Source organism: Scardinius erythrophthalmus (genome assembly GCF_964197995.2).
Source record: "Scardinius erythrophthalmus genome assembly, chromosome: 6".
In the NCBI taxonomy this organism is placed as follows: Eukaryota; Metazoa; Chordata; class Actinopteri; order Cypriniformes; family Leuciscidae; genus Scardinius; species Scardinius erythrophthalmus.
The window spans coordinates 2305075-2324084 of record NC_138226.1 but is presented as its reverse complement, the minus strand read 5'-3'; the positions used below and the strand labels follow the sequence as shown (position 1 = coordinate 2324084).

General features: G+C 36.4%; 2 protein-coding genes across 3 annotated transcripts in view; one reads left to right on the top strand and one right to left on the bottom strand.

Annotated features, from left to right (window-relative positions):
- Positions 1-9641, bottom strand: part of tbc1d8 (TBC1 domain family member 8) — a 52362-nt gene extending 42721 nt beyond the window's left edge. The window contains exon 1 of the mRNA XM_081368748.1: positions 9160-9641. Within this exon, the coding sequence (XP_081224874.1) occupies positions 9160-9286 (127 nt within the window). The 5' untranslated portion in view covers positions 9287-9641. The remainder of the gene's footprint in view (positions 1-9159) is intronic.
- pdcl3 (phosducin-like 3) lies at positions 6723-18837 on the top strand. Of its 2 annotated transcripts, none has more exons than XM_081368753.1 (7): positions 6723-6826; positions 12841-12929; positions 13962-14079; positions 14606-14696; positions 15344-15487; positions 17284-17492; positions 18329-18837. In XM_081368753.1, the coding sequence occupies exons 2-7, from the start codon at positions 12924-12926 to the stop codon at positions 18475-18477; spliced, it is 717 nt and encodes a 238-aa protein (XP_081224879.1). In that variant the 5' UTR covers positions 6723-6826; positions 12841-12923; the 3' UTR covers positions 18478-18837. The 2 variants fall into 2 exon arrangements, with proteins under 2 accessions (XP_081224879.1, XP_081224878.1); XM_081368752.1 differs by lacking the exon at positions 6723-6826 and adding an exon at positions 12657-12702.
- The last annotated feature ends 173 nt before the right edge of the window (positions 18838-19010 follow it).

Here is a 19010-nt window from a genome sequence, read left to right as displayed (position 1 = left end):
GTGACATCACCAACCCTAAAATTTACATAAACCCCGCCCCCTGAACACGATTTATAGATTATCAAGACAGAATATGCTAATCAATGACTAGAAGATAACTACACATCAGCTACATAAACTCATCAACTAACCATTCAGGAATGTCCTGTTGCTTCTACATGTTGTCACTTCTTCTTGAGTCTCTCCATCATTGTCTGACTCCGGTTTGAACATAAAAGGCTAAAAGTTTTTGAAATTTTCAGTGCATGTGTGTGTGAGGTAAAAGGACACAAGCTGTTGAAGCTCCGCCCCCTGTGCCGGGAGAAGCAGCTCATTTGCATTTAAAGGGACACACACAAAAACACCCTCAAAAAGTGACAATTTTAACATGCTATATAAAAATATCTGTGGGGTATTTTGAGCTAAAACTTCACACACACACTCTGGGGACATCAGAGACTTATTTTACATCTTGTGAAAAGGGCATTATACCACCCCTTTAAATAAAGTTTAAAAAAAAGACCAAGCATTCGATCTACGTCAAAGCGTCCGCACATCTTTCTACGGCGTTGTTGCTCGCCGGCGGCGGTGTGAACGCACAGTCAAAGGGATACAAGGAGACATTTAATTTATTATTATACAAAACATACACTAGTTTTTTTTTATATTTCTGCTTCAAACTGTATCTAATAATAAATATGTTATTTTTTAGGCCTACTTTAAAATGCATAACTATATATATATAGTTTATGCATTTTAAATATAATAATTTAAACAATATAATAATTTAATGGAAAGATTTATCATTGGTGCAAGTTTGCGTCATCTGAAGTCATCGTGGGATATATGTAAATACATACATAACAAAAATGATCTTATTGTCACCAAGGCTGCATTTACTTGATTAAAAGAAGAAGACGACAATAGTGCGGAGTTCTGAAATATCAAATTTTCATGAAACGGCTGACCTTTTTCGGCAACACTTGAGCCATTAATAGCCTGGTAATACCAAACTCAGCTACTTCGCTTTGCTTTGTAGACAGAGTCTGGAAGGGCATAATTGAAAAGCGTTTTCTCTCTCGCGGGGGGCGCTTGTCTGAAGTTTAAAATCATTGGTTACCCGTAAGCCAATCACATAACGTTTGGTTATGACGTGTGTTATGCGCATGCTCAGCCGCATCTAACTTCCACTGTAAACACATGTATGATGCGAAAACAAAAACCATCGAGCGAAATACCGGAGTGAACATGGCTGTGAAGGACTTTTGCAGATTATGTGAAGTAAATCTACGCATCCACGGTACAATCAGCGTCTACGTCACGGCTCTCAGCCCGCCCTCTGTTCGTTGATTGGCCGGCTGTTTTGAGGCCGGAGGAAAACGGAAAGACAGGTCACTATCTCAGACTGAGTACAGTACGAAGTCTGACGTAGTCAGGCTAAGCCAGTAATACTAACGCTTTCCTTTCTCTTCTCTTCCACTCTATATCTATATATAAAAAAAAAAATTGCATGTACTGCGTTTGACCAAACTGGGAAGGGTCACAGCACTTGCATATTGTTGTCCTATTCTTAGTTGAACGGCTTCTATTGCTCTCCTCATTTGTAAGTAACTTTGAATAGAAGCGTCTGCTAAATGATTAAATGTAATGTGTTTGTGTGTGTGTGTGTGTGTGTGTGTGTGTGTGTGTGTGTGTGTGTGTGTGTGTGTGTGTGTGTGTGTGTATACATACATACATAGCAACACATTCACACATTCACATAAGGACCTGTAGGAACTTTTTTTATTTGCACACATGCTGCTAAATAGATTTGAAAGTTCACACACACATCTATTTTTAATCGCACATGCATGTGAAACTCTCGCACTTTTGAGCCCTGCATCACACACTCACGCATTTTATGCTAATGCACATGACTTCAGTGCTTTACTGCGACTGCTGTCAGTTTACAGGAGCGCAGCTGTGACCGTCCCTGTGCGCTGCATGAGCTATTATAGTTTACCGCACTTGACTTCATATGACCCGTTTTAACATCAGCGTGACAAAGTTTCACTTTCCTATTTGAGCTGCGCCAGCCGAATCAGCACATGCAAAAGAGACCGCTGATAACATCTCAGATATAGAGTCCTGAAACACAGCAGAGTAAAGCTTGAGTTTACCGAGGTAAAAACCTTTGTTTATGCAAAAACTGATTTAAACCTGAAAACATTTACATCATTATACTGTATAGATGGGCCTATTGTGAACTGCATGTCTTTCTATTGAACCGCAAAAAGAGTCAAACGACTCTTATGAGCTGATTCTTTTAATGAATCATTTAAAAGACTCTTGAATCCATGAATATTGTGGTAAGAACTAGAGGCACATGGTCTTTTGTTTTTATAATCAATGAGGTCCTGTTTTATATTCAGTAATATTATCGATTTTGACTGCACTGACACTATCAGATGAGAGCAAAACTAAGTGAATTGAACTGAATAATGGCACTTTTGTCTTCTGTAGAGCTTTAGTTTACAGCTGAAATTGAATTGGTTTCATAATTGATGAACTTTGCACAGTTACTGAACTGAATTTTTTAAAAGCTGCTTTACAGCTGAACTTTGCAACATTAACAGCTATTTTCCTGTTTATTACAGTGAAGCTGCTTTGAAACGGTTGTATAAAGCACTATAGACGTCTCTGTGACTTGACGTACTCAATAGTTTTAAATTGCATCATTGATTGTGAATTGATCATGTCACTCTCGGTGCTTAACAAGCAGGTCCTTTCCTTACAACACATTTGAGCACACAATCCTATCTTTGTTGGCTTTGAATCAAATGCTGATTCATCTGGTTAGTTGCAGCTGGCTGGTTTGGTTCAAGGCTTACAACTCTATATATTGATGAATATTTTGGAGAAAATAAATGAAAAGTGGCGGCTGACTGCATCAAGTCACCTTTATAAAATACAGATCGTTTCAAAGCAGCTTTGCAGGGAATTAATGGTTCAATTCTGCTGTGAAGTGTTAGTTCAATTTTGATTCAGTTCAGTAGATCATCAAATATGAAATGAGTTGAATTCAGCTCTGTAGAAAACAGTGATGTCATCGTCCAGCTCACTTCAGTTCTCAGTCGAATCAATAATATTGCTGAATATTAAGTGTCCTCAACTAAACAGGAACTCCATCAGGCGACAGAAATGGAGAAAAAAACCTTGGGAAACCTTTATCATCCGACTGCAACAAGCAACGCTGCTGAACTGAAAGGAAAGAAGAACAAAAGCATTTAGGAAGCACTTAAAGGGTTAGTTCAATTCTGTCAGTATTACTCTCCCTTATGTTCCTCTCTTAAAGATGGCTTACTAAGCAATGTCACGCGTTTTTTAGGCCAAAACATTTTTTGTCACATACAGCAAACATCTCCTCCTCACCATCCGCTAGCTGCCTGTCCCCTGAACACACTGTAAAAAAAACACGGTCTCTGAAGACAGCCCAGGCTCCACAAACGGCAAGAAAAGCAAACTGGGCTCACCCGCACCACGAAACACAACAAACTGTTCCAGCCAATAACCGACAAGAAGGATTTAGGGGGTGTGGTTTGGGGGGTTAGTGCGCGGATGAGGAGGAGGGAGGGTCTAGCTAGCCTCCATTTTGTTTGACAATACTTCGAACGTCAACAAGAAGTGACGTCACCCAACATCACTTAGAGCAGTGGTTCCCAACCTTTTTCCTTGGGGCCCCCCCATGTACATATTTAACAATCCGTGCTACATATATATATATATTAGGGGTGTAACGGTTCACAAAATTCACTGTTCGGTTCGATGCGATACACTTGTGTCACGGTTCGGTTCGGTACGTTTTTGATGCAGCAAAAAGAAAGAAATGCCAGAGAAATTTCCTTGATTTAATTTTTTTAATTCTTTTTTATATTAAAACTAACATCATAAAGTATGATTTTTTTTTACTTTGAGCAATTTTAGAGCTATAATTCACTCTTCTTATGAGCATATAAATCAAAACAGCTCCTTGGAAAAAATTAAATGTAATATTGTAGTAGTTATAAACAAAGGTTTATTTTATTTCAGATTAACATTTAAGGGGGAGCAATTGTATTCATAATGTAAAAAAATAAAACCGATGTAATGTTACTTGAAGGCATTATAGCCCTACTATTCCTGCCAAACCTCCATGGTTGCAGTTAGTGTTACTACAGTAAATCCATGGTGAATGTTGCTGATCTGTGGACACTGGATAGTTCATTCATGGCACAATGTTTCTTCATGGTTTCCACGTCAGCGCTGTTTGATCCGTTAATAACGGAGAAATGAGAATGTTTCTCACTAGATCTCGCAGCGATGTTATTACTTCTGTGGCGAATTCAAATGCTTTCTTTACTGGATCTCTTATTAGCGCTGTGTAGTAACAGTGTCGCTTGATCACAATCGGCTCGCGCTGCACTGGTACAAACTGATAAACGGTCCTTCAACCACACAATAACGAGCAGTTTCGATCCGCTTGCATTATGTTTGCCATTTGATGTTGGGCAATGTTGTGGTCGCGCCGGCGTCTCTTACATTATGAGCGCGCTTGCCACGCGCACACACGCCTACATTTGAAATAACGAAATTGTAGGCTAATTGAAATCGGCATTGTAAGCATATGATTTTTTTTTTAAAACTTTGAAAAAATATTTTTATATAAAATTATTAGTGGAACATTTTATGCATCTTTTTTCACCTCAAAGCATATCCGCTCCCGCGCCCCCCCCCCCCCGTGAACTCTGTGGACCCCAGGTTGGGAACCAATGATTTAGAGCACCTTTAAATTAAAAGAGAGAAGATTAAATGTGAGAATACCTTTTGTGCGCAAAAAAAACTTTATCCAACTACTAATTTTGCTCACTATAGGCCAGCATCACACACATGCCCAGCATCGGCCAATAGTGAGCCTCGGTTCTGACGTACAACCCAGAAGCGCTGTGCTGTTACACTCGTGAACTCACTCAGAGACACACAGAAGAACATGAAGAGTTGAATAAAGTCGTTAGTTTTGTTTGTTTTTGCGCACAAAAAGTATTCTCGTCGCTTGATGAACTTAAGGTTGAGCCACTGTAGTCACTTGGACTATTTTAACGATGTCTTTACTAACTTTCTGGGCCGGCAAGTTTCAATAACAGAGAAGCCTATGGAGGAGTGAGACAGCTCTCAGATTTCATCATAAATATCTTAATTTATGTTCTGAAGATGAACGAAAGTCTTACGGGGTTGGAACAACATGAGGGAGAGTGATTACTGACAGAGTTTTGGGTGAACTATCCCTTTAAGAAGAAAATGGCGTTGGAAGAAAAATCTGATTGTGTGGCGTTTCTCAATGAAAAACACCTCAAAGGTCACAAATGTGGTTTCTCAACATTGTTGAATCTAGATATGTCCACACAGCATCACCAATGGTCACATGATGTCAGGGCTCCTTAATGAGGCCAATATAATGCCCTATCAGAAAGTCTTGATTTTGTTTTTGAGGTCTACTAGGTTTTCATGCTTGAATGGGGTCGTTCAAGTTAATGACGCCACAATCAAAATGAAAACAGTTGAAGTTCATTACGGACCCCAGGATCTCTCTTTAACTCGAGCTAATGCAAATCACATTCTCTCACTTACGGCTCTCGCGTCGGCTTTGAACATATCGTTCCCTCTCTGCAGGACATGCTCCAGCTGATGGAGAGGTATAAGCTCTTGTGTGAAATAATAACAGCACCCGCTAAACCTGATTTGACTGAACATGAACGTTCACAGAGACAATATAGCGCAGCAAAATAATGTGTACTGAGATAAGAACTGAGAAAGTACTGCTTATTCTGTTGCTTAAAGGGAAAAGTTCAACTAAAAATATCTTAATAATTTAATAAAAGGTCTTTGGAACGACATGAGGGAATTTGTATAGTGTAATAGCCTAATTAATGACAGAATTCCCATTGTTGGTTGAACTAACCTTTTAAGTCTTTATTTGACATGTTGAAGAAAAATGTACTTTTTTTGGTTTTAAATATATTCAAAGACGGCAATATGAATGTAAATTGTTTAAATATTTTAGTATAGGCATGTCTAAAATGCCCATCTATATTAGCATGAAAGAAAAAAGTGGACAAAAGGGTGATTATAATGATGCAATGGTGTTTGCCGCTATGATTAAATCAAGACGTCTAATTTATTTTCATTTTTATAAAGCTATGGATACTTTTTATCTCAGAGTAGCGTGATATAAAGTTGCAATTGTGAGTTATAAAGTCAGAATTGTGAAAAAAGTCCTTAGAAAAAAAATGTCCTTGTTCTGAGAGAATATGTCAGAATTGTGAGATATAAACTTAAAATTGCGTTTATTTCTCGCAATTGTGAGTATATATCTTGAAATTAAAAAGTTCATATCTCGCAATTCTGACTTAATATCTTGCAATTGTGAGATAAAAAGTCGCAATTATATTTTAAAATGTTTTATTCTGTGGCGGAAACGAGCTTCCATACAAATCTGCTGAACTTTCACTGGCAGTAAAAAGCCCTTCACAATAAAAGCACCAGATTGATGATCATGTTAATTTCACGTTAAAGCATAAGAAATAAGAAATAAAAAATGTTAAGCAAAGCATAAGAAAGGAGCGTCTGGAAGCGTGTGAAGTTCTCCTCTTTCAGCAGCTCTGTGTACACAAGAGTCTGCAAACGCTCGATAAACGTCTAATGTTTGCCATTCCTGCTCCGCTCTACAGAGAAAGAGAAAGAGGAGACGACGAATAACCGGCTCTCCGGAATCTCTCCCAGTTACAAACACAAACGTCCTCAGGGTGACGATACTCTTTACCGTCCAGATCTGGTGAGACTGACGTGGATGAGCTTCAAACACAAAACACTAATTGATTTATGAGTGTCAAACAAACTCAAACTACTACTCTGATAGTGACATTAAATCAAATCTGTATTTGCAAATAAAACAAACCATGACAAACACATGAGTGGCATATTTTACAAGTATATAATGATGAAGGATTTCTGAAATTCAGCTTGAAAAATAAATGACATTTTGAAATTATATCGAGTTTTTAGCCAAGGTGAGAATAAGATTTTTTTTTCGAAAACATAAAAAATATATTTATTTTGAAAAAACAAATCAAACACATATATGTATTTATAAAAAATATGATAAAAAAACATCTATATATTGTTTTCCAAAAATGTTTATCTTATTATCACCAAGGCTGCATTTATTTAATTAAAATATATTTATATGCATATATTTTTACATATATATATATATATATATGGTTGGCGATATAGCCTCAAAATTATATCACGATATTTTAAGAATATTTGCGATAATATTTATGACGATATTGGAAAAAAACTTTTATTACATTTGCATTTTTAAAATTGGGTAATTTTGTTGTTAAGAGTTCAGTTTAGACAACACAAGGAAGCTTGATTTCAATCTTTGAATTAAATTGAAAAAAGTAGCAAAAATGTATACAAAATAATAAAGACAAATAAAGAGAAAAGTGTTTGGGTCGGTCTCACACTAGTATTCAGAAAATACTACAGAAACTGAATAAGATTATCAAATGTCAAACACTGATAGAGTCTTTTAGTCCTGACTAAATTAAATACATGTGCTATTAATTCTGATTTCTTATAATTAAAGCTATCTTTTGTTGTTTTGATGACAATCACAGCATATGCCTAAATAACGGGGATTTGCGTTTGAACTATTTCTGACATCATTTTTGTTTCCCAAAATAACCTCTCAGTGATCAGGTCTTAAAAGAGCCTTTTTTTTATTGTAAGGAACATTTAAACAAATCTAAAGAACCTTTTTCCACTATTTAGGGTCTTAAAGGTTCTTCATTGAATCATTGATGACATTAAAGCACCTTTATTATGAAGAGTGTATTAAATCCCACTTAGAGCAAAGGTTTGATGTTTAATGTCTGTCAGTTCCAGACACATTAAGGGGAAAGTACAAGCTAATGTTCGAGCTTTATTATCTTCTTGTAAAGTTAAACTGACGAGAGGTATTTCTGCACAACAGGTTCAAATAAACGAAACTATGCGACCCATAAAGCAAGAGAAGAACATTGTTGAGCTTCACTGAGCTTCAGTCATCTGTGTCCTCACTGAAGTCTCGCAAGAACTCCCACCTTAAAAACTGCGCAAGTGGGAATCGACGTGGAAAGAAAGAAAACTGCAGAAATGAATGAATCTCTATTGTTTTGTGAGAGGGAATGTTAATTGGATGGATTTGCTTCCCTGTCTTCCCACATCTTTTCCAGCTTTCGCAAAGCCACACATACTTGCATGCTTTTGTAAAATCATAAATTCTGACATAAATAGTCAAAATTATGACTTACTAAGTCATATTTACGACATATAAATCTGAAATTATAACATAGAAATTAATAATTTCAACTTTATCTTATAATTTCGAATTAGTATGACATAATTTCAGCCTTTTAATCTAATAATTATAACTTACGACTTGTCATCATTTTGACTTTATATCGTAATTTTGACTTTTTATATCATTAATTTATAACCTAAATTAATGTAAAATTAATCATGTCATGAAAATGTCATCATTTTGTTATATTATATCATGATTTTGACTTTTTTATTACAAAAATTTATGTAAAACACATCATGACAATTAATGCCATAATGTTTACTTGGTATGTCATACTTTCGACTTTTATGATTTTGACTTAATTAGTAGGCTATGTCATCACTAAGTATATCATCCTTTTAACTTTATATCATAATTTTGACTTTTTGTACCATTATAACATAAAAGTCATAATTATGACTTGGCATATAGGACTCATTTCGTCTTGTTGTATCATAATAATGAATTAGTATGTCATAATTTTGTCTTTTTTGTGCCAAAAGTAATATTTATCCCCTATGTGGTGCAAATGGACTCCCATAGAAACTGTTCTGAATGTTTGTTTTGATATTTTCCATGTTGTTCTCTTGGAAGGAAACTCCCAGCAGAGACAAAAGGAAAACCAGGATGCAACTGTTGCCTCGGATATAGCCTAGACAAAAGACTGAACTTTCCTTTAGAGTGAGTGTATATTATGAGCCCAAAGCGAGACAGCAGGTTCTCGCCAGTCATGTTATGATTATTATCACCATCACCTATGTGTTCGGACTCACCTGTGATTTTCCCCCCGGAGTCTCCGTGTCCTCTTCGGTGCTGCAGGAGGAAATAACCGTTGGATTTGTCCGTAACCCAAAGCTTGAGCGCGTTTTTCAGCACAACTTCTTCAGGAGTGATCCACATCCTCTCACACACACACGGCTTGTGTTGTTGTTGTTTCTAGTACACACTCGCAGGCTCATATTCCGCCCATAACTGCAGTTCCTCTTTTAGGCGAATGTTTATTTCCGCTTTTTTCCAGCCTTTCCTGCTCGCGGTTCCGGCGAGGGAAGTTTCATTTCACGTATATCCTCCTTCACGTATAAGATCTCACACAAATACTTGTCGGTATCAGCTGATCGGTGCGCAGACTGACAGGAATTCTCGACGCTTTTTATTGTATTAACTGATAATTAACTTTAATTTAATACTGTCTCTCTACTACCTGACAGACTTCAGTTGGAATCACAACCGCTCCAATCAGAAAAACCCTTTGCCTGTCAATCATTTGCGTGCTCGGTTTTGCTGACCAGTATTTGAGGGCGGGGCTTTAGGGAAATGGGCGGGGCGATAACTGGACTCTTTTCACAGACTGATGACGCGTTTTAACCACACAGTCTATGGTTTTAGAGCTGTTAAATATGACAGCCATATAGATGGACACCCACATCACGGTTTTAACCAAGTGGCAACCTGCCAGTCTCTCTCTTGAATCCAACAAGGAAGTGATTCAAACTGCAGTTCATCGACTGGCCGCTAGAGACAGACTGCAAAAGAGAGTCAATAGTCATGTTAAAATGCTCAACTTTACAGCAGAAAAATATGTTTACAACCTGGTGCAAAAATTGGTTTTGGTCTATATAGCTTTTTTTCCCCTCATGACAACTGTGAGTGATTTTTTTATAACGTTTAAATTATATTAAACCTTAAAGTTAATAAGGGCGTGGCCACTTGAGTGACAGGTGGATTGCTGCTGATGTCACTACTAGACGTTTGTCTGCTGTCTGTTAGCGTCACGTCACCTCAGCTAGTCCGCCTTTTTGTCCATTTTGGGTTATATGGGAGTGACACGCTGCCAAGATGGCGACGGCCGGTTCCGTCCACTTTGGGCTTCAGAAACCAATGTCACAGACACTAGCCATATTTTTTTTACAGTCTATGATTTTAGCGGTCATCAGCATCGTAAATCTTAAAAGTTTTTAATATTTTCATTAAAAAAATGCATTTACATAATATAACACTATACTTTGTAATACTGTATATCACCTTTCCATCCAATTACAAAAAACTAGTTAATGCTGCTGTGAGCGTTCTACCGGCTGTGGTGGGAGTGACGGTAAAGTTGACATCTTTCTCTCCTCCGGTTTCAATCTCACTCAATTTTTTTCCTCATTTTGAAAGTTGTGTTTCCTCGCTATAGAAGTGTATGATGACTTCCGCTTCCCGGAAATGTGAAAAGGGTCAATTCAGTGACCGATCAACAGCCGTTCCAATTTACAAAACTCTCTGCCTGTCAATCATTTGCTTGAGTTTGCTGACCTGTATTTGAGAGCGGGGCTTTAGATAGATGGGGCGGGGCCACTGATCTGTATAATGTCTGGATAGCCAGAGCCCGTCTGTGTAAAACAAAGTGTTTTATTTTGTGATTTGCCCTTAGAAGCAGCTTAACTCCTCGTTAAAATACATGTTTAAAATATAATATTTAATTTTTAAGTGTCCAGTGTTCACTTATGGGACTTCCGTGTAGCTTAAGATCAGTGGTATAGCTAGTTAAAACCCCAAAACGTTAACTAAAACAGCAATTTCTTTGCAAAAGGAATAAAAAGCTATACAAGAACACTAGTCGGTCTTCACAGGCAAGAAAAACAGTTTGATACTAATACCTCAGCACGTTTTAATTTGTACCCTCGTTTTACTATATTGTGGCCACGTTGTAATTCGTTAAATCAAAATGAGGGAGGAAACCAATATAATGTCCTTTTCATATGTAAAATAAGTCTCTGATGTCCAGAGTGTGTGTATGAAGTTTTAGCTCAAAATACCCCACAGATATTTATATGTATCATGTTAAAATTATCACTTTTTGAGGGTGAGCAAAAACGCACCGGTTCTGTGTCTGTCCCTTTAAATGCAAATGAGCTGCTGCTCCCGGCACAGGGGGCGGAGCTTCAAGAGCTTGTGTCCTGAAAATTTCTAAAACTTTTAGCCTTTTATGTTCAAACCGAAGTTAGACAAAATTTCTCAATGGTTAGTTGATGAATTTATGTATCTTATGTGTCATTGATTAGCATATTCAGTCATGATTTTCATGAGCTATCCAGTCATTATATAGATCAGTGGGCGGGGCCTTCACGGGATGGGCGGTCTAGTTCAGTGACTGATTAAGCACTTATAATTATTTATTTCTGTATATTTTTTATGAATAATTGTACCATATTTAGTGCTTTGCAACGATTAATCACGATTAATCACATCCAAAATAAAAGTTTGTGTTTACATAATATATGTGTTTGTACTGTGTATAATTATTTTGTAGCCTATATATAAATACACACAAGCATGTATATATTTAAGAAAAATTTTATATTAATATATAATATAAATGGTGTATAAATACATAAACATGCAAATATTTCTTAAATATATACATGCATATGTGTGTATTTATATATACAAAATAATTATATACAGAACACACACATATATTATGTAAACATAAACTTTTATTTTGGATGTGATTAATCGCGATTAATCGTTGCCCAGCACTTTATTATCATATTTATATGCAAATTAACAGAGGGAATGAGAGAAGTGTCCATTTATTTTATGATTGTATTTATACCTAATTATTTTGGTGTGAATTGAGATTGTTGTTAAAAAATAATATATATATATATTTATTTTTTTAAATTTATAATATCAAAACATAACAACAAACATTACAAAATACCTTAAAAGAGCGTCACAAAAACGCACTTTTACTCATTTTATAAATAGAAATATATCACTACCTAAAATTGTATTATTAATAATGTTTTTGGTTGCCTTTGATTATGAGTTCATTCAAAAAATTCTACATTTTTGGATATATTGCTTTATTTTGTTTTCTGAAACAGTAAATAGAAGAAAAGCACCGTTAAATCACATCTTTATAAATGTTCATAAAGAATCAAAAACCAGGTGCTTTTGTATTGTGTATAAGTCTGGGGGTTAAAATGAGCTACAACATATTCAAGAGATAAATGATCAGGATTTTCATAATAAAAATACCTATTAGTTCAAATGAGTGGTTTACTTCAGTAGGACTAAAATAAAGGAACTTCAATCAGGCCAAAACTGATTTATTACAATCTTTTAAAAATTACAATTCCTACAAAACTGTTATATTACAATCAAAAAGTAAATGCAACTGTCACACCTGTCACGTGGTTTGATTGACAGCACTATCTGGACATTATCAGCTGCAATACAACGCCATATATGGGCATTCAGAAACAAGGCGGAAAACGGTGCAACCCTGAATATCGTCCCACACACTTCTGTTCCGCTCGAGATTAAATGTGCGCATTAATCGACTTGTGCAAATGTATATATTTATTGTGACAATCAAGTATTTATTGTGATTTTACAGCTATTTTTTTAGTTATAAAACTGACGAAAAGGAGGATGTTTTGTATATTTTTATGTTACGGATGCAGCTTGTGTTCGGCCGGAAGAGAATGAGGAGCGCTCCTTCTGTTTCCGGCGCCGTGAGAGCAGAGGAGTGATTCACAGCACAGAGATGCAGGTTTGTGTGATTAACAACCAAATATGTTGTTTATTTCACGTTATATTGGACTTGAATGGTCGTTGATTTCTCGATGGTTTAGAGCAGTTTCTGGAGATGCTGGTTATGATGATGACGATAGTTTAGTAAAGATCTTCTGACTAGCAACTGTTTTAATCTAACTTACTCCTACAAACTGAGGAAAAAAGTCATCTGTATGTTTACATTGTGTGTATGTTATTCATGGGTTGGTATTACACTGTAAAAAAAACATTTTTAGAAGTTGTAAACCAAAAAATGAGTACTTTTATGAGAAAATGCTGTTTAATTTGTTCTACATTCAATAATTTCACGTTTAATTCAGTGTTTCTTGCCTTTACTAACTGTTTGTGACATTTACTAGCAATTTCTGAGTGAAAATGATCTAAAATAACAATTTTTCGCTGTGATATTGATGACTAAAGAGAATATCAAGGAATATTATTAATATACATATCATTTCCAGGCCTGAAAAGGCCATATAAATTAGTAAAATAATGAAAATCATGGATGTTTTGTAAGGACTATAAATGCTTGTAGTTTTGCTCTGCGCTAACATATTATTTCATCAGTTATTAGAAGACTAAAACTTGAGTGCAGTCTGTTGAGGGCAGGGTTATTACACTTTACTAAAACCATTGTTAAGTGAAATTATATATAAAAAACAAAGCAACATTTGTAATTTGTCTAGTTTATACTGATGTTCTAAAATAACAAACTAAATCTGAAATAAAAATGAATAAACTATAATGACAAACAACAAAATGGTTGAAATGGAAAAAATAAAGATTAATTTGAAGTATTATAAACTATATGATACAAAATAACATTGTGGAGATGTTCATATTATTGGAGACACCGATTAGTGTGATTATTTAAATGCATTATTGATTGAAAACCAGTCATTAATATGAAGCCTGAAGTCATGTAAACTACTCTGATACTGAAGTTGTCATTTTTCCTGCGTGTGGTCGATCACATCACGTCTCTGAATGTGTTTTATTGTGAATGTAGGACCCGAACGCAGATACCGAGTGGAATGACATCCTCAGGAGGAAAGGTATTCTTCCTCCTAAAGAAAAAGCAGAGGAGGAGGAAGAGGACGAGCAGCTTCATCAGCCTCAGTCTGTTGGTAAGAGGAGTTTTTACACTGTTTCAGGGTGTCTTAAAAACTATTAAAAGTTGATCAATTCAATTTAGAGAAAATTAAGGCACTTAAAAAGTATTAAATGCCATTTTCCAAGGTATTAAATTTTGTATCATCTTTTCATTATGTATGTTTGTCCAAATAATTGTATCAATTTGTTAATTAGTTCTCATGTGCTTCGTTCCCAACCTTCTGAGTTATCACAAACTAAGAGTGTTTAGTTGTGCTATCTTACAATCAATATATAGTAAATGTAAGTTAAAGTGTCGCCGATTTAACCGGTTAAAACTTGAAGTGGCGATGAGGTCTTAAAATGAATGGAAAGAGTCTTAAAAAAAGGTCTAAAGGTATTAAATTTAACTCCATGATTCCTGTATATACCCTAAGTTAACTTCACACAGTTATAGTTTAAATGTTGTTTTTGCTGCTCCTTGTCATCATATAATCGGGTTTGTTTATTCCGAAGCCTGTGAATGTGGAGTATGTGAGCTCGTATTCTGTTCTTTTGCAGTGAAGACTTATGAGAGCATGACTCTGGAGGAGCTGGAGGAAAATGAAGATGAGTTCAGCGATGAGGATGAACTCGCCATGGAGATGTACAGGTACATATTGAAGAAATCCACCATCATGTTTTAGTCACTTTAACAGTGTTTTTGTGCAGCACTGCATTGATATTTGATAAAAGGTTTATCCAACTCAATTGAGTGCAATAAGCATTTTTAGAATTTATGCACATTTTAGCGTTTCCATCCAGCGTTTTGAAAACAAAATTTTGAACTATAGACTAAAAACTTGAACTGTTGCACAAACACTTCTATTCAAGGATAACGTTTAAAAGCATCATTAGGATGGAAACGCCACTTTTAAGTTTGACCGTATTTTCGTTTTCGGGTCAAATTGCCTTGTGAATGGGAGTGAATGGGGCACAACTATGTTTGCATCAAAAATCACTATTTTTAAAACACTAAGAAGGCTCGACACAACATGAAACTGTGCTGGAAGTGTCACCAGCGGCTCTACATATGAACTCCAGCATTGAGAACCTTGTTTGTGTACACAGAGTTTACTCTGACCCGAAAACGAAAATACGGTCAAACTTAAAAGTGGCGTTTCCATCCTAATTATGCTTTTACACGAATGTTTGACTTGGGTAGATTAACAAAAAGACCCTAGGTTGCATTTTGGCGAGAGTCACGCTTTCTGGTAATGGAAGAGCAGTAATTATTTGTGCATGGTCTCTCTCTGGCAGACAGAAGAGAATTGCAGAGTGGAAAGCGAACCAGATAAAGAACGCGTTTGGGGAGTTGAATGAGATCTCGGGTCAGGATTACGTGAAGGAAGTGAATGAAGCTGGAGCCGGAATCTGGGTGGTGCTGCATCTCTACAAACCAGGGTGATTTTACACATCGACCTTTGCAGACAGTACTTTATACATATGCATGTGTTATAATTTAGATTTATAATTTAGATATATGCATTCATTATAATTTAGAAATATGCATTCATTATAATTTAGATATATGCATTCATTATTTATAATGTAAATGCTTTGGTAAAGATCGGAATTTTAAAAGCATTGGATTTTATTTAAACAAAAAAGTTCCCATGCACTGTATCTTATTTATGTATATTTCTCTTCTTATTCTTAAAGGGGCTATATGTAAGAATTGTCATGCATTAATCGCTCTTTAATTGGCGATGTGTGAAAAGCTTGTATAAAACAAGACTTCCTAGGTCGTCTATGAAAGCCTGTAGACGGATGTTTACGTGAATGATTCGGGACGTTTTTGCCGGGAAAATCAAAGGATGTGACGTTTTCTCTCTCGCTCCTAAAAGAGTCTCTCTTCTGTTCAGTGACACATGAAACTAATGCAGGATAATGCAGAAAGAGCCATTCTGTACTGTAATGTCATGGATTCGTTCAAACTGTAGTCTAGGGCAGCCAATTAATCGCAATTTCCATGTAATCACAATTAAAACGATTTTGCTTATCGTGATTATGAAATCGCAAAGCCTGCGATTATTTTGTAAGCGCAGCTTGTCATTGATGATCGGCTCTGTAAACGCTGCTCACTCTGAAAGCACTGTGAGTTTGAGTCACTTATAACGTGAATTTGAAAAAGCAACATGCAAAGAAGCATTTATGAATCTCTTGTCCAACAACAGACAACATTTAATAACGTGCTTTTACTCCAAACTCACTTCATAACGACAGTTGAGCTCCTCCTTCTGTGAGATGATGTGCTTCTGACACAGAATAAGGCAGTCGTGTGTTTATTAGTCACGTTTAATCAATCAAAGCGTTTCAATCTTCTGTTTATTGAGTTGCAGCGATAGGGATTTCCTGTGTGTTATTGTACTACTCAGAGACTGTAAAAAAAGATGTGTGTTATCTACTTCTGTGGCAGAGCATATTTGGCGTGTATGTGAGAGAAGCTCTCTGGTGTTCAGATGGGGGTGTGTGTGAGAGAGAAGCCCTCTGGTGTTCAGAGGGGTGTGTGTGTGTGTGAGAGAAGCCCTCTGGTGTTCAGGTGGCTGTGTGTGTGTGTGTGTGTGTGTGTGTGTGTGTGTGTGTGTGTGTGTGTGTGTGTGTGTGTGAAACGCCCTCTGGTGTTCAGATGGAGCATTTACTATTGCTTAGCCGTTCTGGACTGACAAGATGCGCATAAAATAAATAATCATTGCGATTAATCGTGCAGCCCTACTATAGTCTCACATAGTCAGATCTATATAGGCTCAAATATACTTTATAATCAAACTATCATAAGTGTAATTTTAATGAGCTCATCTGTCGACATGTCGCCGGTGACTCTCAGATCCGCTGCACACACCCACATCTCTATGACCAGATGCTTTCTGAACTGTTGTTTATTTTGTTATTGAGAGGAAAGCGCTGCACATATTTACATATTCATCTAAACGTGGACGACGTCTGGATGTTCGTCAACAGTAAAAGTATTTACAACTTCTTTTTACTTCTAAGCAAAGAAAGAAAAAGAAGTTCACCGTGAGTATATCAAGGCCTTGCTGCAGTTCACTGAACGGCCACCGGTGTCGCTAAAAACACAGGTTTCTGAATTCTACATACAGCCCCTTTAACTGATTATGTGCGCTATATAAACACTTCCCTTGCCTAAATGAAAGTGTCATCCAGTATCTTGACTAATAAATGTGTCTGTTATCCCGCAGGATCCCGTTATGCACGCTGATAAACCAGCATCTGTCACAACTGGCCCACAAGTTTCCTCAAACCAAGTTCATCAAATCTATTTCCACCACCTGCATTCCCAACTACCCCGACCGCAACCTGCCCACGCTGTTCATCTACTACGAGGGCGAGATGAAGGCCCAGTTCATCGGCCCGCTGGTGTTTGGGGGCATGAACCTGAAGTGTGACGGTGAGAATGATTTTCTTGCTTAAAATGCTGTGTTAGTGTTACTTTAACTCCTTTATATCTTATTAACCACTCATGAACACACATGCCATTTGTTGATCACATAAGAAGTGATTGTAATCAATTTGTTTTTTTGTTTTTAATTGAAATACTGTTGATTGCCATGAACATAGCCATTGCTGCTGATAGGCGTCAACTCGTAAGTAAATAAATGTTGATCACCTAATATGAATTGACTGTCTGTTTAAACAAACAATAGTTTTTTTTTCTAATATCTTACATTCATTAATTTAGCAGAATCTAAATGAATACATTTTCATTCAGCTATATTATTTAATGTAAATTGGTATTTATATTTTTTATCTATAAATTTAAATTATTCTAAAATTATTATCATTTGGATTTGTGGATACGGAATTTTGTTATATATGTTGTCATTAAATATAGTTAAATTATTACATTTGTTATGTAAAAGTACTCATCTTTTCCATACATGATAGTTCATACCGACTGTCCAGCACCAAAAATATATAATAAAAAGTATCAATTTTGTATCTAAAGTATCTGATCACAGTGTAATCATGGGAAAATCTCAGAGTAAAACTGGGAGTTGTGAAAAATATGTGACACTGGTGTTTTACCAGATGAGAAGTTTAACTGTTTTAGTTTTCCTTGCTTTTATTTTGTGATTATTTTAATTCCTTTCTGTGTAAAACACTTCGAATTACCAGTGTTTGAAATGTGCTGTATGAATAAACTTGCCTATTTCTGTGTTTACATTTTCACGTTTCCTTACCAAAGATGTGTTTGTAAAGGAGCAGCTGTTCTGTGTGTTTCAGAGCTGGAGTGGCGTTTATCGGAGACCGGAGCGGTGAAGACTGACCTGGAGGAAAACCCCAGAAAACAGATCCAGGATCAGATGATGACGTCCATTCGCTGCTCGGCGCCGAGCCGCAGGAACGGTGATGAGGACTCAGACGAGGACTGACGTTACATCACAAACACACACACACACACACACACACAGCTGGACTGCCATAGTGCCAGTCTCTCAAACTCCAGTCGTTTTGAGGCGACTCGAACACATCAGAAAGGACTGTTTAAGCTGTTGCCGGGCAGACTCTAATATTCGCCATTTTTAAAAACACATCCACTCTCTGGGACTAGAATGGTGTTTCCCTTAGAGAGTGACTCCTGCTTATCTTGCACTCGAAAACATTTTTAAACCAGCCATCATTTTCACAGAAAATTTTGCATTGTTTTGTTTTATATTGGATTTCTAATAATGCAACCTTTGTCAGTTCAATGCTTGTCACCATTTATTATATAAAAACGTATATTGATTTGATCTGAGTGCATTTTACTGTGTCTCTTGTGTGTGTGTGTGTGTGTGTGTTAATGACTAGCGACGCTTCCGCTCACCCACATCCCTCTAAACCGAGCTTAAGGACAAGCTGTGATATTTAGGGATATGTCATGAACAATTTCAGGCTATTTCCCATCAATTTCCTGCTAAGTGTT

What these genes read in the sequence shown, in the direction of transcription:
- pdcl3 (XM_081368753.1), top strand. An exon ending in TCATCAGCCTCAGTCTGTTG is followed by an intron (nt 14,080 to 14,605) that starts GTAAGAGGAGTT and finishes GTTCTTTTGCAG; the next exon opens with TGAAGACTTATGAGAGCATG. An exon ending in CTGCATCTCTACAAACCAGG is followed by an intron (nt 15,488 to 17,283) that starts GTGATTTTACAC and finishes GTTATCCCGCAG; the next exon opens with GATCCCGTTATGCACGCTGA.